This window comes from Myodes glareolus, chromosome X (assembly GCF_982192425.1).
Source record: "Myodes glareolus chromosome X, mMyoGla1.1, whole genome shotgun sequence".
Taxonomy (NCBI): domain Eukaryota; kingdom Metazoa; phylum Chordata; class Mammalia; order Rodentia; family Cricetidae; genus Myodes; species Myodes glareolus.
In genome coordinates, this window is record NC_142053.1 from 29,247,306 (window position 1) to 29,272,764 (window position 25,459).

General features: G+C 44.5%; 1 protein-coding gene across 1 annotated transcript; it reads left to right on the plus strand.

Annotated features, from left to right (window-relative positions):
- Window positions 1–63: 63 nt before the first annotated feature.
- On the plus strand, window positions 64–20,104 carry LOC148117245 (uncharacterized). The gene is made up of 4 exons (XM_087902897.1): window positions 64–171; window positions 11,434–11,857; window positions 12,547–12,592; window positions 19,878–20,104. The coding sequence occupies exons 2-4, from the start codon at window positions 11,442–11,444 to the stop codon at window positions 19,971–19,973; spliced, it is 558 nt and encodes a 185-aa protein (XP_087759023.1). The 5' UTR covers window positions 64–171; window positions 11,434–11,441; the 3' UTR covers window positions 19,974–20,104.
- Window positions 20,105–25,459: the final 5,355 nt, after the last annotated feature.

The following is a 25,459-nucleotide window of genomic DNA, read 5'->3' on the forward strand; positions in this document are numbered from 1 at the left end:
AAAGGGTGAAGTCAATGCGTCAATGCGCAGGTCCGCGCATGCTCCCCAGTTCTCCCAGGTCCCCACGCTCGACGTCCAGGCGCTTGTTTGCACGCAGGAGCTGTGGAATTGTGGACCCTCCACTCACTGCTGCCTGCCTGACTGTGCTGGCCCTTCTGCCCACTTGCTGAGGTAGGTGCTGTCTGTTTTAGTGCACAAAGGGTGGGAGTGGCCCAAACAAGGAGGACTTGAGGAAGACTGAGGGGGTATGAAAATTAGCACGGAGTTAAATCTTTCTCCTAGGGCATGCTTCCAGAATGAGCTTTAATGCATGACTGAATGCTGCCCATTCCTTCTAAGTTGTAGGGTGGGGATGACGGGTGGATTGTGTGGAAGTGATAGATAATTTGGAATGGAGTATGGCAGAAAGGCACACACTTGACTCCAGGATTATCAAGTGAACATGTAAATGTTTCTGTGACCCCGACCCACGACCCAGAACTAGCAGCTCAGAGAATGGATTTAGAACTAAGTGGACATGGTCAGCTTTAGTGGCCACTAGTTCAGGAATGCCTGTTAGCACACTGAATGCTAGCCAGCCATTGCTTTTCAAGTACAGCATCAAGATTTTAGGACTGGGTTTGAATAGAATGCTAGCTAATGACACTTTCGAAAAGCAAACAAATGATACGCTCCTCCCAAAGAAAAATGATCTGCTTAGGAAGTAATTACATTGACAGGCAATAGTGGCAAACATTTAATCCCAGCACTCGGAAGCCTGAGGCAGGCAGATCTCTGTAAGTTCTAGGCAAGCCTGGTCTAAGAGAACTAGTTCCAGGACAGGCTCCAAAGCTACAGAGAAAACCTGTCTGGAAAACAAACAAACAAACAAACAAAAAACCCAGCAAGTTCAAGGAATTCTAGGACTGTTAAACAGAGAAATCATGTCTCAAAAAGTCAAAATAACAATAATAATGATAATAATTACGTTAGATTTTTAATAATCTCTGTTAAATTTCACTTGAAGTATTTACAAGTGAAAATCTACCAACTGCTGAATGGTCTCCATCCAGAAAGGGGCGGGACTCCCATGGACTTGAACATAGCAGGGCACACCAAGTTGAGGGAGGACCAAGCTCTTTTCCCTGTATAAAGGCTGGTTAAGGTAATCCAGCATGGGGACTAGGGTCCAAAATGTCAGCTAAGCACCAGGGACAGGTCTTGATCTCACAGCCAGGACCTTACAAACAGAGAAAGCTACACAATTGTCACACACATGCAGAGGGCCTAGGTCGGGTCCATGCCAGCTCCCTAACTGTTGGTCCAGAGCCCATGTGGTCCCACGAGCTTAGATCAGCTGTGCCTGTGGTTCTTCTGTCATGACCTTGACCCCTCTGGCTCATACAATCCCTCCTCCTTCCTCATGAGTACTCCCAGAACTCAGCCCAGTGCTTGGCTGCAGATGTCTTTGAATGATTTTATTTTATTTTCTGTTGTGAATCTCTGTGAATCATTAGATTTTTGAAAGAGCTTTCTTTAGAGTAAGTCCAAAGATGGAAGTATTTAATTCGTTTACACAAACTTTTGCTAAAACCACACAATAGGGGACTGGATAGATAAGTGCTTCAGTGATCAAGAGCCCTTGCTGCTCTAGCAGAGGACCAGAGTTCGGCTACCAGAGCCCAACAAGCTAGGTCACAACCACCTATAGCTCCAGCTCCAGGGACACAAAAGCAACTGTAGCAAGTGTGTCAAAGAGATGACATCCTGGCATAGTTTCTGGCAGTGCTCATACCTAGTGCAGCCAGGTAGAGGGATGGGGCAGAGGAAGCATTGAAACTCACCCAGTTCCATTGCAGGACCCCTGCTCAGGTAACACCTGAGCTTTGGGAGTCAGCCTGCAACCGGAAGTGCCCTAATGGAAGACAGCTCAGGTCATATGGTGTTGGACACAGAGCTCACACAGTGTGGGTATTGCTGGATGTATGAAGCACCATGCTGGGGTCCACACATACACTTCAGAGTTGCAGTCATTGCTCTGAATCAGTGTACCTTACCTGAATGACAGTCTCAGCACTAAGATAATACTTTCAGAGCTTTTGTCAGCCTGGAAGCTGCTGACTTCTGTATTACTGTAAATAGCCCAATTAAAGTGACTTTAACAATTCATTGTGCCTCGTACTCAGCACCAAATGGGATGTCTCCCCGAAATCCCTCACGTCAGAGCTCAGGGAACCCCGTGGAAGAGGAGGTAGGAGGAGTGTGAGAAGCAGAGGGGATGGAGGACACCAGGATAACAAGTCCCTCTAAGTGGACTGAGCAAAGCTCATAGGAATTCTCAGAGACTGTGACAGCAAGCACAGGGCCTGCACGGGTCTCCCCTAATCCTCTACATATGAACTATAGCTTTCAGTTTAGTGTTTTTATGGGACTCCTGAGTGTGAGAACACATGGGTCTCTGATTCCTAGGCTCTTTTCCTTCTGTTAACTTGCCTTTTCCAACTTTGATGTGATAAATTTTTAGCATATTTTATTTTATTAAAAAAGAAAGAAAATGTACTATAGGTCAATCTGGTGACGGTACTGTCTCAGTTCAAGTTTCCTTTTCCAAAATGACCCTAGCTTGTGTGAAGCTGACATAAAACCAGCCAGCACAGCAGTCAAGACTGTAGCTTCTCTGTATGGAATTCATTTGTATTCCACATAGATTTTTAAATTCTGTTTGTTTGTTTGTTTGTTTGAGAAAAGATCTCATTATGGAGTCTTTTCTGACCTGGAGTTTACTATGTCAACCAGGAGAGCCTCAAATATGTGGTGATATTGTTGCAATCGCTTTCTTCATGCTGGGATTTTAGGTATGTGACATCATGCTTCACATTGTTGACTATTTCTTATAGACGTACAAAATATTAGGCTTGACTTTATCTATGAAAATTAGAATTGCACTTAAATTCCGTATACAGTTGGATTGGTCAGAGACCAGATCCCTCTCAGTCTTCACTGAACAGCATTGTTAGATTACATAGGCTTTCTTCTCGCCCATGGAAGCATCAAGTCCTCGTCACAGAAAGGCAGTCCCTTCGTCTAGTCCCTTCATCTAGTGATAGTAAATATATTTGGTACCTGTAACAGACATGCTGCCACCAGAAACAGACATGTCAAGTGGGGCAGACCCTACTAAGGCCAAACCCCTAGACCCACATGACAATTGCTGAGGGCCAAAGGACATGCTTTGCGGAGGCAAATGCTTTGTTCTCCACATGCAAACCATGCAGTCAACACAGGTTAAGTGACAGTTGACACTTGGATGTCAGTCTGAGCATGAAAGAGTACATGGGGGTACTTTGTGGTCATAGCCAGGATGATGGCGGGTGACCCAATGAACTCCCAGATATTACATTTCTCTGGAGATAATGTTCTATTCTTGTTCTAAATCTGCAGCTTTTGGCTTCCCATCACGCACTCTGGGACCCTGGGTGCCAGTACCTCCACTCACTTGTGTGTGTGTGTGTGTGTGTGTGTGTGTGTGTGTTTGTGTGTGTGTGTGTGTGTGTCTGTTTGTGTTCATTTTCGTGTTTTTCTTTTTCTTTTTGGATGTTTGAGACAGGCTTTCTAGATAGTTTTTGGTGCCTATCATGGAACAAGGTCTAGTAGACCAGGTTGGCCTCGACCTCACAGAGACCCACCTTCCTCTCCCTCCTGAGTGCTTTTATTAAAGGTATGCGCCACCCGTGCCCGGCCATGTGTTCACTTTCTGTATGATGAACTGTTCGTGGATGACCGGAAAGAGCATGAGAGCAAACAATCTTAGGAAGAGAGGCCCCTTTCACAGTATCAGTAGCGATGGAACATAAGGGAAAGTGGAAGCAGCCAGGAGCACAGGAAGCCTGGGGTCAGTCCAGAAGCCCCGGGACTTCATGCTTTCACCGTGTGACTCCAGAGCTGGGAGAATATTTCCCTAATATTCCTATTGTTCCTAGTCCTTATGTATGTGGGTTACGCACATGTTTATGGCCTGAGCAAGGGCTGTACGCAGACCTCTTTCCCCACTCCTTGGCTCATTTCATGCTTCTGACATCACACTTCTGAGTCTTGATATTTGTCTTCTGCCTACCCATTTTGGCTTTCCATACCTCCCTCCACTCCATCAGGGTGCAGTCCCTTCTCCACCCTACTCCTGAACATTCTCAGCTTCCTCTCTCTCTCTCATGACATTTCTTGCTCCCGCTGCTCTCCCTCACAGTCCCGTCAATGCAGCCATGGCTAGCTCCTCAGACTCACTGGAATATTCCTGCATTTTTGCTACATAGTGTGGTTTTGTCTCAATGCTATCTATCTTGAGGTCATGGAGGGGAGAAGCCTGTCATTCAGTCTCTCCTGAGTTCTTTGAGACTGGGTGTGGACTCTGAGCTTATGAGTTTGTGTCTGCCTGTCGCAGGTTTAGCAAAGCTCACACTCAGTCAGTTGACCTGCACTGCATAGCCTAGCACTGCCCATGTCTGCTCTGCATCCACATCCTTGTGCACACCCAGCAGAAGTCCGGACAGCCTGGCCTGACTTAGGCAAAGTCTTATTATCTCTAGTCAGCCAGAATTCTTCCTTCCATGAAAGGATTTCTGTGAATAGGGTTTCCACCTATTCCACTACTCCACCCTGCTCTAAAGCTGTGAATTCCCACATTCCCAGGTTCCCATTTTCCTTAGATTCATTTCTTTTAGTTTATGTATGTGACTGTTTTGCCTGCCCGTATGCATGTGTACTATGTTCCTTTCTAATGTCCGTAGAGGTCAGAAGAAGGTATCAGATACCCTGGAAATGAGTCTCTAGACAGCTGTGAGCCACCATGTTGGTAACGATAAGTGAACCTGGGTCCTCTGCAAGAGCACCAAGTGCTCTTAACCACTGAGTCATCTCTCTAGTCCCAACCAGGCAGTGACTTCAGTTACAGAGCCCTAAATGCATGACATAAATGAAGAATCTAAACTTCCCTTTCTCCTCCACGGTTGGGGCTAGAGCCCTGGTACTTGGTGTTTAGGCAAAAGAGGACAATTGGCTACAAGCTGTGTTGACTTTTGCCCACCACGAACCTGATGTCAGCTCCTTTCCCTATTTCTGTCTCTATGCTCCCCCTGAACAGCCTCTCTTTCCACCGCTGGAGAATTCAGTAAATGTTTTCCTTTCTTAGTTGGGATGTTGTAACTTTGACATCCCTGAGCTCCTGGGCCTCTCCTCTGGCACCCCAGATACTTACACTTCAACGCTGACCCTTCACTCCTGACCTATATACTTGACAGCGACTCATGAATCATATTCCAGACTCGTTGCTTCAGGCAGCTCCTGTGAAGCTGGTCAGGGTGGACTTAACTCCGAAGACTTAAGCCTCCTGGGAGGCTGGATCTTGGAGAATGGGTTGGAGTGCTAAGCTTCTTTTGAAAGACTCCTCCTGGGTGCAAACTCTTTCCTCTTTTAGCTTTACCTTGTGTGTGCATCAGTACCAGTTTCCTTGTTCTTGGAAGTCTTTTTGCTGACAAAGGGGTCTTTTTGTTCTATGACAGTGTATGAGAGATCTCATCTAAATGGAACCCTATTCTTGAGGCCCTACTGACATTGACATATTTTATGGCAGGATTTGGTGAAGGTAATTTGAACATTCATTGCAGTTTTGAGATACAGAAGTCTCCTCAATGGATATACCAGGTTCTGTTCTCTGTTTCAGTCCCGCTTCCCCGTCTGGTCATCCTCAATCCTTTTTTGTTTCTGGTCTTGAACCCGTTAAAGCTCCTTGTAAAGCCTTCCCTTCTCCATCTGCCCGACCCTGCCATACTATTTCCTTCCCACATCAGATCCTGTGCTGTCTACAGTCACTGGCCATGTAGGCCCTCTTTTCCCTAGGATTCATATTGTCCACAGCACTGGCATAAATCTCTAATGGAAGAAATCCCACTGGTCAAATCCAATATTTCATACCTTCAGAGGCCTTCGAAGACATTCAAACTCAGCCTTGATTTCTCACCTATTATACAGTCTACAGATTACAGAAAATTTCATATTTGTATCCTCGATAATCTGAATAGGTTTTTCCACAGATATTCATTGTGTGTGTCTGTCTCTGTTTGTACAGAAGTGCTAGTGTACCACTAGGTTTTGTTTATGTATTTATGTATGACTTAGCACTTAAAATGACACCTATACGATCTGTCTCTACATTTAAATGCTTGTATATTAGCAGATACATAATACATACTAGATAGTTCTTATATCTGGTTGCAAGTACTTATTGAGAGCACCAACTCTCTTAAGGGATTTTCACTTATATTGGCTTAGAAATAAATAAGTCCTTACAAATTAAATATTCACACATGTCACAGGAACAAGGAAAGGAAACTCTAATTTTCTCAAGTACACATTTCCCCTGTGTCTTGCAATGAGAACTGAAGGGTAGTTAACTAGGTGGGTATTAGAAAACATTTGAACTGGAGACCGTTGGCAGTACCCAGAAAACTACAAGCTTCTTCTGAAAGAACACTTGTATTTCTGGCTCCTAAAACTTGTTTTGAATGTGCCATGCGCACAAATAAGCAGGATCAAATATGTATTTGATTAGGGTGTGGAAGTTTGAAGTGGAATGTGGTGTCGTAGGTTCCAGATGTACCCAAATTCCCTGAACTTACCTTGAGGAAAACCAGGTATATACAACTCGGATGAAAGCCACCTTTGCTTAGAACAGTGATTCTCAACAAGTTGTGCCCCACTTGTGGTTGGTTCTCAGATATCCGGCATGTCAGACATTTACATTATAATTCATAACAATAACAGATTACACTTATGAAGTAGCAACAAAACAATTTTATGGTTGTAGGTCACCACCATATAGGGAACTGTATAAAGTGTTGTAGCATTAGTAAGGTTGACAACCACTGCTTTAAAATCAGCTCTCTCTGTGCAAGGTCAGATGGACTCTGTGGCATTGCAGTCACCCTCTACCACAATTCTGTCCACAAATTCCTCAAATTAAGTTCGTGGGAATTCTAGATCATTGGCCACCATTGACCGCTCCACCCGCTTAGGTGTTCTGTGGCCGGGGTTCCTTTTGAGACCCGGGGAAGTGTATCCCTACCCCTGTGCTTTCTTCTGCTCCACTACTCTTTTGTTTTTGTAAATATGACCTGATTTGTTGTTCAGGAACCACAATAAGCTGTGTTATATCCAAAATGAGTCAGAAACACGTATGTTTAACAAAGATAACAGGGTTTTTTTGTGGCCTGCTCTACTCTGTCCCCAGGTACGTGAAAGTTAGAAGGCCCTATGCATTTCCAGGTGTCATGTGCCTTCTCTGGGAGGGTGTCATGAGCAGCCTGACAGTCTCAAGTGCACATTTCTGTCATTGATTCCTGTTACTGCTCTTCCTTAGCAGTGTCCCCCTGGGTTAAAGCATTCAGTCCAATTCAAAATAAGTTCAGGAAGAGTCCCAACCTGATTGGATTCGGTAGGCTCCGCCCTCCCAAGAGTAGATAAATAGTAAAGACTGCTGAGAGTCAGTCTCAGACCAGTGGAGCAGCCTGGAAGAGACCAGAGGACCTGCTCAGCAGGAGCAGAGACCAGGTGAGCTGCCGGGAAGAGGCTCAGAGGGGCTGACCCATCTGGAAAGACTGCAGCCCACTCTCCTGTCTGTGGACTGCACAGTGTGGCTCGGGTTTCCAGATGTGGTGAGCCATCAGTCATACTGAGGTAGGCTTTAGTGACAAAGCTGACTTGGAGTCATTTCTCTGCTGTAAGCAACCCCTCACCTATATTCCTGTAAGTAACTCTGGTAAAAGCGACTTGTTCACCAGGTGGACTCTGGTATTGTTGTTCCTTCTGTCTATGGCAGGATTCCTTTCTCTAGGAGTAAACGTGTGTTGTTTCCTTAGAAAAAGTGTGTTTCGCAACAGCAACCGAGAGTAAAATGTTGCTAGAGGCAAGAGGAGTAGGTGAAGCTGCAATCCAGGAGGCCAATGTAAGTGATAATCAGACAGCAGCCTAGGGTCCTAAGACACAAAGCTCGGACTTTGGAGCTGGGCACCCATGTGCCACCTCCCACGGTCAGTCATCTCCTTGCTTCACAGGAGCCTGCCCTTTCCACTCCTTTTGTGCTCATTCTTCTGTCTTTTCCTGCTCTCTTCCTTCTCAAAGTTTAGAATCCAAGATGTCCTAGCAGTGAGTGAAAAGGGAAGGTGAGTGTGTCCTGTTCTGCTGATGCTCACAGGATGCAAATATTAGGGGCTTTTCTGAGTTAGGCATCACCCTTGAAGACCTCCGCTTCTGGCATTAGCAGGATGCAGGCTCAGAGGCTCTGCTTTTTAATTTTGTGACTCAAATCTTAAAAAGAACTAATCTTTATAAATTCACACAGTATATTAAAAAGGATGTAATACAACTTCAGCAAGGATAGTATTCTTTTTAGTGTGGATATTCTACCCTTTTTCCTGATAGTGTGTTCAGGAGGAATTTGATGGGATATACTTAGATTAAGAGTTCTTGGGAGATGCTGTTATGATTTAGAAACCCCTATAGTGTATGTAGGGCTAAATGTTTGGTAAGCAGAATTTTCAAAAGATTTTTTTTGTTTTTCAACCCAGGGTTTCTCTGTAGATTTACAGCCTTCTCTGCAGCTAGATCCTACAGACTAGGCTGGCATTGAATTCATAAAGATTCACTTGTCTCTTTCTCTCAAGTGCTGGGATTAAAGCTGTGTGCCACACTATTTGGGTAAAAGTATTCTTAACATTATTTGAAGATTTTGATCAAGCATACTCTTATAGGATCCTGACTGTACCTTACTCCTTATACATAAAAATGAAGCCGTGGTGTGGTTTTTGGAAGTGATTCTTTGGTAAAGATGCTTGAAGGCAAGCCTGAGGGTTGCAAGGGGGAATGCTTGTTTGTCCAGGCCGCCCAGCTGGGTTAGCCCAGAAATATCCACACAGAAACTGTATTAATTAAATCTCTGCTTGGCCCATCAGCTCTTACTTCTCATTGGTTAACTCTCACATAATAATTTAACCCATTTCTATTAATCTGTGTATCACCATGAGGTTGTGGCCTATCAGCAAAGTTCCAGGACGTTTTTCTCTGGCAGCAGATCCATGGCGTCTTTTTCACTCATCTTTCTTCCTCCCAGCATTCTGTTCTGTCTTCCATGCCTACCTAAGCACTGCCCTATCAAAAGGCCAAGGGACTTTCTTTATTCATTAACCAATGAAAGCAGCACATAAACAGGAGGATCTCTTACACCCCCAGATGACCTGAACCTGATCTGTGGGATCTGCGTGATGGAAAGAGAGAACTGATTTTCCAAGTTGTCTTCTGACATCTAAACATGTGCTGTGACATGCACAACATGGTACAGGTCCATAAACACATGACAAATAAATTCAACAATTAGAAGGAATCCTCATTTACTTAGCTACTAACTATACAGGTATTTGACAGTGTTTTTGTGTTTGTAGATGTTGATGTTCACATTTATAAGTAAAAATATTTGCACTAAGACATCCTTAGTAATCTTGCTAGCCGCCCTAATATCAAAGTGCTCTAGGATTCTACTATTCAAAGGAAGAAAAAAAAGTTTGCATTTGTGTGAGGGGACTGGAGAGATGGCTAAATGGCTAAGAGGTTTTTGTTGTTCTTTCAGGGGACCAGAGTACAGTTCCCAGGATAAACGCAGTAACTACCTATCTATAAGCTGAGCTTCAGGAGATCCAGTGTTCCCTTTAGGCATCCCTAAGTATGGGCACACAAACTAATAATGATCTTTTATTTAAAAAAGGATTTTAAAAATTCTAAATATCACATTTTTTACATTTCTTAATCTGTATCATAAATAAATTTAATATTAATTTTTAGATTTATTTATTTATCATGTGTGTAGTGTTCTACCTGCATGCACGCCTTCATGACAGAAGAGGGCACCAGATCTCATAATAGATGGCTGTGATCCACCATGAGGTTCATGGGAATTGAACTCAGGACCTCTAGAAGAACAGGCAGTTTCCTTAACCTTTAAGTCATCCTCTTAATACTAATTTTTAAAAGCAATGTTAAATTCTTTATTAAATTATTTTCCAGATCACATTTCCTCACCATTCTTTCTCTCTTCCCTGACCCTTCTACTACACTGCCTCTTCCTCCCATCCACTTCTTCTTTTTTTCAGAAAAGAGCAGGCCTCCCATGTATATCAGCCATCTGTGGCATGTCAAGTTGGAGTAAGACTAGGCACCTCATCTCCTATGAAGGTTGGGTAAGGCAATCCAGTAGGAGGAAAAGGTGCCAAAAGCAGATGACAGGGTCAGAGACATTCCCACTGTTAGGAGCCCCACCAAAAGACCAAAACCATAACTTACACAGCTATAAAATATGGGTAGAGGGCCTAAGTGAGTCCCTTTAGAGCCCTCTGGTTGGCAGCTCAGTCTCTGTGAGCACTTACAAGCCCAGGTTAGTAAAGTCTGTGGTTTTTCTTTTGGTGCCCTTGGCCTCTCTGGTTCCCACAACCCTTTCTCCACCTCTTCCACAGGGTTCTCTGAGGGTCACATAGTGTTTGTAGGCCTGCATCTGTTTCCATCAGTCGCTGGGTGAAGCATTACATTTTCTTAACGAGACCCTGTTGATATTTTCCAACATGTCAGCACACTGAGAAAATTTCTTTGCGAATATTAATATTTTGAATGGAAGCTAGCCCGAAGTTATCTCACTTTTGTGCACTTACTGTATATATGGTGCTTTCTCTGCTCAAGGACTGCTCCAGAGCACTCTCAAGCTTAAGGAGTTTACTGACACTGTGAAAAGGGCAGAGACCCACGCAGTGTCAGCGTTGTCAGACATGAGAAGCACTGGGCAGGACATGCTACAGTGACTCTGGTGGAGGTTCCCTATCAACATCTGGAGCATTTTCATTTTTTCAATGGTGACATCAAGTGCTCTGCAGTGTCTTGTCCCCCCAGAATGCTACATAAACCCCACTCCACAAACATGGCACTGCAGCAGGTGGAGGACAGTGCTTGTGTGTTTTCAATGTCCTCTCAAGAAATTTGGACAAACACTAGCTCACATAACCATGTCCACCTAATTCCCAGCTCTTGCAATGTGCACCCAGTGAGATACAGGAGCTAGAGTCCTCCACAGTTTCCCCCAGAGGCCATGTGCTCTGTGTAAATGCTTGTCCTCATCCCTACTTGTGCACCTGCTGCAGCTTGCTTGTTCGTCCACTCCCTTCCTCAAGGCTTTGGTGGATTTGGTTGGATTCCAAGTTGGGTACATTCTGCACATGCTCCCTAGAGCCACTTTCACTGGGCACGTATCACCTATAGGGATTGTGGGATGGAGAGAGGACATATATGAACCTTGTGAGAACCCACAGGCTGCAAAATCGTTTCAATTGACAAAGCATTTATGGAGGTGACACTACTCTCTTCAAGGTCTCATCATGGCTTTCCAATCCCAACATGTGGACCCCAATTTCTACAAACTGGATGAAAATGAGATTGAGGTGAGCCTTGATTTTGAACAAGAGGCCACTGAAGCAACAGAAAGTGTTATCTTTGGTGAAGGTTCACTAAATGGTTCAGACAAACCAAAGAACCAGGGCATCCCACACTTCAAGGATGGTGTGACCCACGTTGTTAACTTCAACTACGTTGGTGATGACATCAAGCATGAGAGCCATGGGAGCCACGAAGGGTACAGAAACCCACATTTGAAGGAGCAGGAGAAAGTGGCTGCCGCCAGAGTGCCACAGGTCCGGCGCACAAGGCCACGGATCCAGTTTGGTCTCACACCCAGGCAGCTGAATGAGTTGGAAGATGTTTTTGAAAAAACTAAATACCCCGATGAGAACATAAGGTATGTGACTTGTTTCAGTAGCTGTTCCAGCTCCCATCCTTCAGCATCTCATTTGGAGGTGTGTTCTTCATTCTGTGACCCCTAGCTGCTTTGTGCCCCAAGCATGAGTTCTTTGACTGTTTAGTTTTTGGGTATGGGAATTATGTTTTGGGAGGTCAAAGTCTCTCTCTCTCTCTCTCTCTCTCTCTCTCTCTTTCTCTCTCTCTCTCTCTCTCTCTCTCTATATATATATATATATATATATATATATGTATATATGTGTGTGTGTGTTTGTGTGTGTGTGTGTGTGCGCGTGTGTGTGTGTGTGTCTGTGTCTGTGTGCAGTGTTGATTCTAGAAACTTGTTGGTGCCTCTCAATTTCTTCTTTAAAATTTGTTTTGGTTTTTTCCTCCTTCTTCTCTTCCACATCTTTTTGATGACCCCGTTTTATAATGGAAATTGAGCTCAAGACCTAGTGGTTTCTAAGCAATCCCTCTACTAGTATAGCATATCCACCTTGTGTCAATCAATGTGGTTATTTTTTTGCAACAAAGTAGAGATTAATGAAAATTCCGCTTTCCTACTTTAGAACTCACCATCTCTACATAGTTTTGTGTTGGCCTGTGATCCATCTCCAGGAGTCTCTTCCTCTTGCCAAGCTGAGATGCTGTATTTCACTAACAGCCCCACTTTCTATCTTCTTCCCACAGGAAGGACCTTGCAAAGCGCTTGTTCCTGGGAGAATCCAGAGTGCGGGTCAGTAAATCCAAAAAGGCTTTGGGCAGGGCGCTCTGCTTCAGGACATGGACCATTTTCTTGTACCCATTTAGAAAAGCAAGCGTGGCTGAGCGGTATACTTGTCTGGTTTATAATAGTAACCATGCATTGAGTCTTGAAGTTGTCCAGAGGTAAAAATGGAACGGGCACCCATTAAGTTTCCTTTTTCATTATTTGAGACAGCATAGTCTCTTAATTGAAAAAAAAACTAAAAAAGCACACTACTTATTTTTTAGCGTTTATTTTTCTTTTAATTGTCTTTATTGAGCCATTTTTTTTCTCCTCTCCCTCCCTTCTTCCCTTCATCCCGTCTAAACTCACCTGTGTCCCTCCACTCCCAATTTACTAAGGAGATCTTGTCTTTTTCTATTTCCTATGTAGATCCATTTATGCCTCTCTCAGGGTCCTCTTTGTTGTCCAGGTTTGTGGTTTGTGGACTCGGATTGTGATTTCGCTGATTTTTTTTGTTGCTTTATGTCTAAAAGCCACTTATGAGTGAGTATATATTATATTTGTCTTTCTGGATCTGAGTTACATCACCCAATATGGTGTTTTCTAGATCTATCCATTTGCCTACAAATTTCAAGATGTCATTATTTTTTTTAACCATTGTGCAAATGTACATTTTCTTTTCCATTCTTTGCTTGAGGACCATCTAGGTTGTTTCCAGGTTCTGGCTCTTACGTATAAGGCTGCTATGAACATATTTGAAAACATGCTCTTGTGGTATGATTGAGTGTTTTGGTGTCTGTAACCAAAAGTGGTATTGCTGGTTCTGGTGGTGAATTGTTTCCTAATTTTCTGAGAAATCACCATACTTATTTCCAAAGCAAATGTATAAATTTACATTCCCACCAGCAATGCAGGAGTGTTCCCTGTACCCCACTTTCTCTCCAGCATAACTTCTCATCAGTGTTTTGTTCATGGCCATTCTGACAGGTGTGAGATGGAATCTTAGAGTTGTTTTGATTTGCATTTCTCTGATGACTAAGGATGTTGAACATTTCCTCAAGTGTATTTCAGTCATTTGAGATTCACAGACTACTTATAATCACTATGTGAACATCCTATGTATAGACAGCATTGAATACTATAAGGTCATGCATATAGGAAAACACAGATGTTTACTGGTATGTGAACAGTGATCAATACTGAAGTCCTGACACTCAGGTCATTTCAGGGTACTTATGTTAGGGTTGTAGTAGGACTCTAAGTGACCTTGGGGACATTCTAATGGATGTAGCAAGCAGTAGGAGAAAGAGGGCTCAGTTTCAACCAGTAAACACTTAGTTATAAGTGTGAATTAATTGAGGCCAGAGAGAAATTTAGTGTTTCATAACTAACCTGTGTTTAATTTAGCGAAGAGTCATGTGGGAAGACACAAGTGCACATGGTTGGCCCCCCCACCTATGTAAGTTTGTGGAAAGGAGATGTAGACAGCAGCAAGGTTGAACCTTCATGTTCCCCCATGTTGTGTTTAGTTTATCTAAAAACAATGCCAAAATAGTCATGTTAGTGTTTGGAGAAGTCTGGGGCTGACTACTGTAAAGATTTAATTTTGTTACAATTAAACAAAAAGAAAAACATTGATCTCATTTCAGTGAATCAAGTAAAGAGAACATGACCAAGGGAAGTTATTGAAAATCACAATGCAGGTTTGGACTGAGGAGAAGGCCCGAAGGATAAAGTACTTGGCACATGCGCCTGAGGATCTGAGTTGGGACTCTCAGCATAAAGTTTAGCAGGTGTCAGCTGACCTGTAGTCAGAATCTCTTATTCAGGAGGCAGAGGCTGTGGATCCTTATGGTGACCTAGATTAGCTCAGTTGCTGAGCTGAGGTTCAGGGACAACCCTGCCCATGTAAATCATGTGTGGAGCTAGCTAGGAAGATGCTTGACTCTGACCTGGGTCCTCTGCAAGCACGAGTGTGCATGTGCACATAGATACACATGCACATCACACACCTTTGCAAGCCTTTATGTGTTTGCACATACATAAAAAGCAAAGGTACCAAGCCACAGTCAAGTGTGTCTTGTGTTGACTAACTTGACAACTGAAAGTATTCTTTTCCCTTAAGGGAGACTGTGTTGAAGATGTAGGTTTTGGAATGTGGGAAAAGATAGAGCTCACTTGAAGGAAGAGTTGTAGTTATCTTATTTTCAAACAAATTTCAGACAGTAAAGACTAATGTTTAGATCATGGGATAAAAGGTGAGGCCATGAGCCCAGAGAAACTGACTGTTCCATAGCAAATGAGAATGAGGAAAGGCAGTGCAGAGTGTTAGCTATTCATGCTAGCTTCCTTCAGCATGTATCAGGGCAGTCTTGATGTAAGAGAGCTCCCTACCTGCAGTAGTAGCTTGTGCAGAACAGCTGTCCCACCTTGCAGCCCCTGAGTGCTGGTATCCTAACACCACGAGGTGTAAACTATAGTAGAACCAGGCTCAGGTGGGAGAAACTGGGAGAGAAGAGGGAGTTTCTCCAGGATGGAGAGGCAGAGTGATTGGGAATGAAAAACTGAAGGAATAAGAAATCCTCAGCCTGTTGAGCTGACAGGACCTTGTACTTTACCTCCAGAGAGAGAGAGACGCTGCAGCCTCAGAGACTGATGTAATGCAGCTGTGGAGACACTGATGCACTGCAGCTCCAGAGAGGCCTATGCACTCATACTCCAGAGGTCTATGTACTGCAGCTCTAGAGAGGGTAATGATGCACTGCAGCTCCAGAGAGACTAATGAACTACTGGTCTAGAGGCTGATGCACTACAGCTCTAGAGGCTGATGCACTGCAGCTCCAATGAGGCTGATTCACTGTCACTCCAGAGGTTTATGCACTGCAGCTCTACAGAGGCCTATTATGCACTGAAGCTCCAGAGAGGCTGATGCACTGCATCTCTTGTGAGGGTGATGCACTGCAGCTCTAGCAAGCCTGATTCTATGCCGCTCCAGAGAAACTGGTGCATTGCAGCTCTAGAGGCTGATTCACTGCTGCTCCAGAGGCTCATCCACTGTGGCTCTAGATGCCAATCACAGCAGCTCCAGAGAGGCTGATGCAATGCAGAACCAGAGAGACTGATGCACTACAGATTCAAAGATGGTGATTTATTGCAATTCTCAGGGCTGATGCTCTGCAGCTCTTGGTGCTGATGCACTGCAGCTCTTGGTGCTGATGCAATGCAGCTCTTGGTGCTGATGCACTGCAGCTTCAGAGAGGCTGATTTACTGTAGCTCTAGAGGGGTAGATGCACTGCCACTCTAGAGTCTGATGAACTGCAGCTCCAAAGAGGCTGATTCACAGCTGTTCGAGAATCTGATGCACTACATTTTTAGAGAGTTATAGAGGCTCCTCACTGCAGCTCTAGATGCCAATACTAACGCTCCAGAGGCTGAAGCACTGCAGTTCCAGAGAGGCCAATACACTGAAACTCTGGAGGCTGATGCACTGCAGCTCCAGAGGCTGATTCATTGCAACTCTTGAGGCTGATGCTTTGCAGCTCTAGAGGCTGATACACTGCAGCTCTAGATGCCAAGCACTGCAGCTCTAGAGGCTGATGCACTGCAGCTCCAGAGAGGATGATTCACTGGATCTACAGAAAGTCTGTTGCACTGCAACTCCAGAGATGTTGATGCACTGTATCTCTACAGGGGCTGATACACTCCAGCTCTAGATAGGTTGATGCATTGCAGCTCTAGAGGCTGATGAACTGCAGCTCCAGAGAGGCTGATGCATGGCCACTCCAGAAGCCGATGCATGGCCGCTCCAGAGGCTGATGCATTGCAGCTCTAGAGACTGATACACTGCAGCTCTAGATGCCAAGCACTGCAGCTCAAGAGGCTGATGCACTGCAGATACAGAGAGTCTGATGCATGGCTGCTCCATAGGCTGATGGACTGTAGCTTAGGAGAGGCTGATGCACTACAGTTGTAGATGCACTTCACCTCTAGAGGCTGCTGCACTGCAGCTCCCGAGAGGCCGATTCACTGTATCTACAGAAAGGTTAGTGCACTGCTACTCCAGAGAGGCTGATGCACTGAAACTCTAGAGAGGTTGATGCACTGTATAGCTAGATAGGCTGATACATTGTAGCTCCAGAGGCTTATGCACTGCAGTTCCCAAGGCTGATGTACAGCAGCTCCAGAGAGGCCAATGCATTGTAGTGCCAAAGAGGCAGATGAAAAACAGCTCCAGAGAGGCTACTGCAACACTAGCGACTGATACACTGCTGCTACATAGAGGCCAATATACTACAGCTAGAAAGACTGACGTACTGCAGCTCCATAGATACTGATGCACAGGAGCTCAAGAGTTGCTGATGCCTTGCAGATATGGAGAGCATGGACACAGGACACAAGAGAGGAGAAAACACCCATGTTCTTTTACTTGCATGTTTTTCAGTGTGACATTCCCAAAGCCTTCTTATTTCCCCTTTCCTCTTACAAACGTAATAGATAGGCTTTAGGAATGAATCATGGGGGACTCTAACCTAATGTGAGCCCACATGAGTCAGCCACTGGTGATGTGTGAGTCCACTCTGTGTGCAGTGATTATTATTAATGAATAGATACTGCTTTGGAACTATAGCAAGGCAGAACTTAGGTAGGCAGAGAAAGCTAGGCCAAATGCTAGGAGTAAGAAGGGCAGAGTCAGAGGGAGAAGCCATGTAGCCACCACCAGAGTCAGACATGCCAAAAATTTTCTGGTAAGCCACCGTCACATGGAAATACACAGATTAAAAGAAATGGGTAAAATTAATACGTAGGAGTTGGCCAATAAGAAGCCAGAGCTAATATGCCAATCAGTGATTTAATTAATATAGTTTCCATGTGATTATTTTGGGGCTACACTACCAGGGCATCCTCCCAACACACTGTGGCTTTGGTTGAGTTCATGGCGGCATCATTTTGGTAGCATTGAGCTCCCCTCATGGCTTCTGGTCCTTTGGTTGGTCTTCTTTAGACTATACATCCACATAATAGAAGGGGCCAGGCAGGGAGAGAAATGGCATGGACTCAAAGATGTGCAGTTTGAGAACTTCCCAATATAATGGACCCTTATTCCCTAGGAGCCTGAGAGGATGGTGACATCTAACAGGTAACTGTGACTGTATTTCCACAGCTGGCTATGTATTAAGGACGACGCAGTTTTGTTAACTGTTCTCCACATTGTCACAGATCCCATTCCTGAGTGGAGGTTCAGCCTAAAAGCTTTGGATCTCCTGGTAGAAGAACAGAGCCCAGGATGCCCTTCCTGTTGGGCAGGAAGTAGGGCATCACTATCAAGCTACAACTCTCATTGAGAACATTGCTTTTGTCCTGAGCCCAGAAAACTTAGGAGGGCATGGAAGAGAGTGAGGACAAAAGCCCATAGGTGACAGTGACCTCTAACCTACTTCGTGAAAGCAGGGAGTCCCAAGATATCTGAATGATTTGTCTGAATTGGCTCGTTTCCCTAATCCTACAGATGGCACCATCACATCTCTGTGTAGGCCTAACTTGGAGTAGTGTTAGCTCTCCCAGGCAATTTGGAAGGAATGATTCTTAGCTTGTTTGTTTGTTTGCTTGTTTGAATTGGGGATAGGAAGTGACTTTGCACACTCTATAGGCATCTTAAAACCTAGATGTCCTAGCATCTAGCTCAGCAGCTGCAGATGCCTTTGCAGAATTAAGCACTTTGAAGCAAGCTGTTTACTAAGTCAAGATAAGCAGTTAGCTGGTGTAGGGAGTTCATACAAACAGTTAGTTTAACCACAGCTAAGTTAGCTAGAATTTCCTGATCTTTAGTCCCTAGAATAGACTTAATTAATTTTCTGTGGGATTCTCCATCTCAGAGATCAAATTCCATTTTTACCTGAAATGGTCTAAACAAGAATACAAGATGCAGGAACCTCTTCACTACCTTGCCCTGTCAAATTTCCCACTAGGTCAGAGGGTATGAGTCAAATAATTGACTCGTCCTGTTCTAGCAGGGCATAGTTGGTTCTAGGGACCAGTAACTTAAATGAGTTTATTTTCTGTTTGAGGCAGTTGACCATGCAGGTGAAGATGCAGGGTTCCACCGTTAGTCTGATCAGGACAAGAATCAACGGTCTAGCTAATACTCACAGTAAGCTAAAGAGATCTGGTCATCAGAGGCTGATAACAATGTCCTGATCTATGTCTTCTTTCTTTCTTTACTTTGAGCTTTTCTCTCTCCCTTTCTTTCTCTCTTCCCCCCTCTTCTCTTCTGTTTTCTTTCTTTTTTCTATCGACTCTTCTTGTCCCCTCACCCTTTCCACCTTCTTTTCTTCATCATCTCCAGTCCTTTCTCCTCTACTTATTTAAATGTCAGTTACTCATGCATGCACCACAGGGCACTGAAAGCCCCTTCCCACCACCCCATCTTCACTCTCCTCTCCTACCTTAGAGCAATAGGCTGCAGAATTTCCAGGAAGCCTGCTGAAAACCTGACTTGGCCCAGGCATTGGCCCATCACTTCCCAGCAGCTTCCTTTGCTGTGCATAGGCGATAAGAGACCTCTGTGGGAGAACACAGAAACCTCCACAGTCACCCAGCAAGGGGCCTGCCTTTTTGTAGTTCTTTCATGGATAAAACTCGACAGGGTCATACAGAAGAAGAAATTAGAAATATATTCATCTTTTAGGCTCTTCAACTTAGGTCGGAAATCTTGGGAGAATCTCCAACAATCAACGTTGAGGAAGCTATGGCAGTTGCTTCAACTGTTCCTCTGCCTATTTAATCAGAACCAGAATTGGGACCTGTTTGGCCTTTGTTAACATTGATTCAAGGCCAAATATGAGCTCTCCCTTCTTCTCTATCAGAGGCATATATAACGAGGAGTACATAGACAAGAATACATGCAGTGGGGTGTGAAGTTCCAGGGAGTCAGAGGAGGTACATTGAGTCTAAGCAGTACTTCATGTAAACCAGATAATTCAAGGGCATGATGCAGGTACCTTGTCCTTGGCAGAGAATGTGTAGATTGTAATCCTTGAAGACCTGTTGCTATCTGGTCTTCTCCATATCCTGATTGACTGATCCCTGGTCTCTTTCTTAGAGCCATATTTTCCCATTTCCTAGAAAGGACATACGAGAGGAAATGTACACCCTAGAGAATATCAATTTCCAGTTGTTCTGAATTCTGGCTTCCAGGATTGGTGTTACTAAGGATTTGTGTGTCCTTGGTTTGAAAATTCTGGTCAATTTTTTCCACTTGTGACATTGACTGTTGAATACACTAAAGCCATCTCTTTCACCGTGTTATTGCAGAGCTGGTTTAAGAAAAGAAGAGCCAAATACAGGAAATATCAGCAGACTCAGATGCTCCAGTGTGCATCTGCTGATGGCCAGGACACCTTGCAGTAAAGCTTTTGGAGAAGTCCTGAAGCATCATCCTGTACAGGCCCCAGTGAAGACAGGATCTTCAAGTGTCACTGACACCTTATAATGGCTGTGAAACCTTATCCCTTCAACAATAAAGAGTTTTGTATTGAAAATACTTCATATACTTTTTTGGGGTCAGTAAGGTGTGCATGCCAATTATTGAGAAAATATTTACCAGAAGAAAAAGAAAGGGAACAAACCCTGAGTCATCTTTACTACTCCACATGTCACAAAATTTTCTCAGGAGCCACAGCGATCCTCGCTCAGTCATATATTCTTCTCTCTTGTCACATTGTACCATCCTCACCTTAACTCGACCCTGTGGGAACAAACACATAAAAACAGGAACAGGACCTGTCCCCAGTGAGAAGACTGTTTCGACGAGAGCTGAGTTTCCCCCAAACCTATGAGTTCACTCTTGTACTGCAACAAATACAAACAGACCACTTTCTGAGCCTTCGTCAGAGGGAAGTGTGACCAGTCCCCTAGACTGACCCCAGGTCTGTTCAGTGTCCTTCCTTTAATGGCACAGTTATGGTACTAGGAGTCCTCCTGCCACAGGTACTACTGTTTCAAAGGAAACACAAGAGCCCATCCTTCGCCCAGAATAAAGAGGCTTCCACTCTGCTCCCACACCTATGCCTGAGATACACAAGACACATAATGACCCATTCCTCCCAGGTCAGGCAGGAGAGGTTAAGGATTCTCAGCAGAATTCTCTGCACCAGTCCAGGTTATGGGGAGACATAGGATGCAGGCTTCACAGCATGCAGGGAGTAATAGGCTGTGTTTTGACAGGGTGATAGAAGGAGAGGCATTGTGGAAACTCTATAGAGATGGTTATGCCTGAGATCCAGCAGGGTGGACACATCAAAGTGTGGTTATATATATATCATTAGCACGGTCGTATATGTCATGGGGTTAGAGCACATGACCTGTGAGAAAGTGGCCAAGGCATGAGCTGCTTTTGATGCTGTGACCACTTGTGTGATATGGCAGACTCTAGAAAAGAGGGGTGCAGCAGGATGTGTTAAAGCCTCTTTCTAAACTGAGTACACATAATATGGGAATCTGGACTTTGCAATAGAGAAGATGGGTAAACAGGGTTGTGTACTGAGGACACACATCTAGAAGTCTGGTGTGACAGAGGAGGGGCACATGGACTGGCTATAGTACAGCCTTGTATTAGGAAAGTTTGTGGATGTAGAGGCACTGCAGAGAGATGGAGGACGTGAATCCCCACAGCCAGAGTATCCAGAGGCCAGATAACATGTACTGGGTGGTTTTGTGTGTTGTCTTGACACACGCTAGAGTCATTAGAGAGGAAGGAGCCCCAATTGAGGAAATGCCATCATGAGGTCCAAGTGTAAGGCATTTTCTCAATTATTGAACAATGGGCATGAGCCTGGCCTACAGTTGGAGGTGCCATTCCTGGGCTGGTGGTCCTGAGCTCTTTAGAAAACCAGGCTGAACAAGCCATGGGAAGCAAGCCAGTAAGCAGTTCTCCTCCATGGCCTCCGCATAAGCTCCTGCTTCCGTGAACCTGCCCTGTTTGAGTTCCTGTTCTGACTTCCTTCAGTGCTGAAGAGCAATGCTGAAGTGTAAGCCAAATAAAACCTTTCCTCCCCAACTTCTATTTTTATGGTGCTTGTCACAGTGGCAGAAACCCTGAGACAACATCCATAAACTCGAAGAGGAACTGGGAACACTGGTTCTGGGATTATAAGCACCGAGGTGGATGCTGGATTAGGGACACCAGCAGGACCTAGAAGGAAGGTAGATTCAGGCCAGAGGTGTGGTGTGTGAGGTGGAGCTGGTGAGAAAGTCTCCCTGGGGTCTCCTACCACAGAATACAGTCAGGCTCTTTGTATAGTCGTGAGAAATTGACAGTGCCTGGCCACACAAAGTGGGTCTGTGTATCAGGGCGCTACAAATGTAGAGGAAGACTCCTGTGTAGAGACCAAACAACAGTGAGGGAGGGGCTCATTGCTCCTAATCAGGTCCTGGTGTGGGGCCAGAGAGATCACCCGCAGCTTCACATTCCAGGAGAGGGGGGACTCATATGTGTCTGATATACACATGAGAAGATGACCCCATTGAGATCTGTGTCCTTATCCGGTGACTCTCATTTCCACAACAAAACATTCCAAACCAACACACATCTTTTGGACCATACAAAGCCCAGAAGAAGGGCATAGAAATATGGTACAGCGATTCTGTGATGTGGGAATCCCCTGTGTATGTTGTGAATATCATTGGTTAATAAAGGAACTGCTTTGGGCCTATAGCAAGTTATATGGGAACAGAGCTAGGCTGGGAATACTAAACTGAATGCTGGGAGAAAGAAAGCAGAGCCAGAGACAAGCTATGTAGCTCCTCCAGAGATGGATGCCAGAACTTTAGCTGTTAATACAAAGTCCCGTGGCGATATACAGATTAATAGGAATGGGTTAGATAAGGATATGAGTTAGTCAGAATATATGCTAAGGCTATTGGCCAAACAGTATTGAAAATAGTACGGTTTCTGTGTGATTATTTCAGGGCAGAGTTGTCAGGAGACACACAAGTGATCTCATTGCAACAGCTATGGACCAGTAATGCTCTTTTATGGTTCATTTCCCAGACCCTAGGTTGGCTGGCAACCTCCTTTAACTCCAGCTCCATGGAATAGGACACCCTCCTCTGGCCTATACAGGCACCTGCATGCATACATGTACAGACTCATGCACATTATTAAAAATAACATAAGATTTCAAAAAGAAAGTCCAGATTGAGAATTCTAGACAACAGATTTTTATCCATGGGTCTTTGTGTCCCAGAATCCTTACAGCTCCTTCCACTGTCAGTCACCATAGTTTTGATGTATGTGTCTGGACAGGAACATGGCTGCTGAGGAAGTTCAGCAGGTGGTTCAATTCTTTTGTGTTATTTCTGATGTAGTGGGGTCATCTTTCCATGTGTTGCTTTCATTGCTTAAATAAAGAGCCTGCCTTGGCCTTTTGATAGGATAGCAGCTTAGATAGGTGGAGTAGAGCGAACAGAATGCTGGGCGAAAGAAAGCAGAGTTAGGCAGACACTATGAAGCTCCAGCCCGAGATGGATGTAGATTAGAATCTTCCCGTTAAGCCAGAACCCCATGGTGATACACAGATTACTAGATATGGGTCAATCTAGATGTGAGAGTTAGGCAGTAAGAGGTTGGAGATAATGGGTCAGGCATTGTTTAAATGAATACAGTCCACCCTTCCTTTTTCAACAACTTCAGCTCAAATTCCACATCACATACCATTCTAGCAAGTAAGTCAAGGCAACAGGATTTTCAAATAGCTGGACACATTCAGGAGTGGAGAGAAGGGAATGCATTTGTGCTTACTACTTGGTTTGGCTGATGGAAATTTATTAATTTGTATACAGTTCAAGATTCCCTAGCTAAGGAATGGTGTTTCCAAATGTGGGCTATATCCTCCTATAACAACTTACTCAAGACAATCTTTCACAGGCCAGCCAGTGTAGATAATCTCTCACTGAGACTCCTATCCCAGGCAACTGTACGTTGTGTCAAGCTGACAATTAGAGCAAATTATCCCAGAAGGTCAAGGTGCCTGTCACCACACAGCGGACATGAAATTCATCCCCAGGATTTACACGGTGGAGGGAAAACCAGCCCCTGCAAACTGTCCTCTTATTGCCACACTGGGAAGGGTAGCACCAATAATCATAATAAAAGAATAATAAAATAATAAATAATAAAATGGTAATGACTAATAATGCTACCCCACACTATAATTCATGTGCTGGATGATAGAGCTTGCCTTGCTTGCACCAGGTCCTGATTTAATGTCTACTTCCACAAGAAAGTTGAAATATTGTCACTGGCAAGCACAGGTTTCAAACGTTAAAGAAGGTGTCAACTAAAAGTATCTATCTTTCTCCTGTTCACAGGGGGCTGTATCTGTCTCTAGCCCCAAGCTTTGTCCAGACCCACAAAACAGCCAATCACTGGGGGCTGCCTGAATTCAAGAGATCAGATTTTCAGCAAATTACCTTCCTCCCAGGTTCATCTACGTCAGCTCAAAGTCACTTCAGACAGTGCCTCAATATCCTTCCCTACATGCTGGACTCAGAGCTGAGACTCTCACAGATTTGGTGAGATGAAATCTTTCCTCTGTTCACTCGGCTACACGTGATCTCCTGACCACTGAGCACAGCTAACACAGGGGTCCAAGACGGGAGACCTTCCAGTGAGAGTCACTGTGGTTTCAGGGCAATGCTGGATGAACCTGCTTTCTGGCCCAAGCTAACCCACATTTGCAGCAGTTACCCCTGACATTAAAACAGTCCACAATGCATGTTTGGAAGCTACATAAACAGGGTGATAACTAAAAATAACACAAGAACTTCCCCAAACTGACAAGATTCACTAGCACCATCACTGATAGAGCAAATAATGAAAGCTGAAAGTCTGTCTCAGAGAAAAACATAAGCCAAATTGGTAAGAAGACTCTCAGAGAGCTGGGTAAGATGGCACATGCCTTTCTTTAATCCCAGCACTCGGGAGGCAGAGGCATGTGGATCTCTGTGAGTTCGAGGCCAGTCTGGTGTTCAAGAGCAAGTTCCAGGACAGGTTTCAAAGCTACAGAGAAACCCTGTCTCAAACAACAACAACAACAACAAAACAAGACTCTCCAAGGGCAAAAGGGACAAACAACACTAAGAGCAGACCAGGTGGCTGGAAGAAACAAAAGCCAGCTGAGCTGCCTGGAAGGGGTTTAGACCAACTGATCAACTGAGCCACCTGGAGAGGACAGGTTCCATCCTGTTGAGCTGCCCATAGGCTGTGCAGCTTGCTTCAGGTTTCCCAGCTCCTGTGAGCTGTCCGTCACCTGTGCTGGGGTGGGCTTTGGTGATAGATACACTTGTTTTTAAGTCATTTCTGCTCCCGTAAGTAAACCCTCACTCCTATCCCTGTACCCCAGTAAAAACCATTGTTTCACTGTTTGGTCTTTGGTGGCATCCGTACTTTGTTCTATCATGGGCTCTCTATCCGGGGTGAGGAGGTGAGTGTGTTTCATCTCCCCAGGAAAAGACTTGTCACACAGCACATGCAGGTAGCTGGAGGGCACCTCAAGAAAACATCTCCTCAGATAACTGACTGGAGAGGTCAGGGCTGCCCAGAGTAAAGATGCTTCCTGTGATTAAGTACTTGTTTGTGCAATTCCGCACTCCTTCCTCTATTCCCATTTCTGGATTTTCTTCAGTTAAGATTCGACCTGGAGTTTCAATGACATGGGGCGCTTCTGTATTATTCGCTGCCCCCTCTGCATGCGTGCATCCTGTTTACCTGTTGGCTGCAGAATTCATGAAGAAGATGGTGGTGGGAGCATATATCACTTCTTTCCTGCCTATTTCTTCCCAGAATGATGGTGTTGCATTTGTTCTTTCTGCTTTTGATTTTAGTGAATTCCTTT

What these genes read in the sequence shown, in the direction of transcription:
- LOC148117245 (XM_087902897.1), top strand. Translation starts at nt 11,442, where the DNA reads ATGGCTTTCCAATCCCAACATGTGGACCCCAATTTCTACAAACTGGAT. An exon ending in TACCCCGATGAGAACATAAG is followed by an intron (nt 11,858 to 12,546) that starts GTATGTGACTTG and finishes TTCTTCCCACAG; the next exon opens with GAAGGACCTTGCAAAGCGCT. An exon ending in TGGGAGAATCCAGAGTGCGG is followed by an intron (nt 12,593 to 19,877) that starts GTCAGTAAATCC and finishes GTGTTATTGCAG; the next exon opens with AGCTGGTTTAAGAAAAGAAG.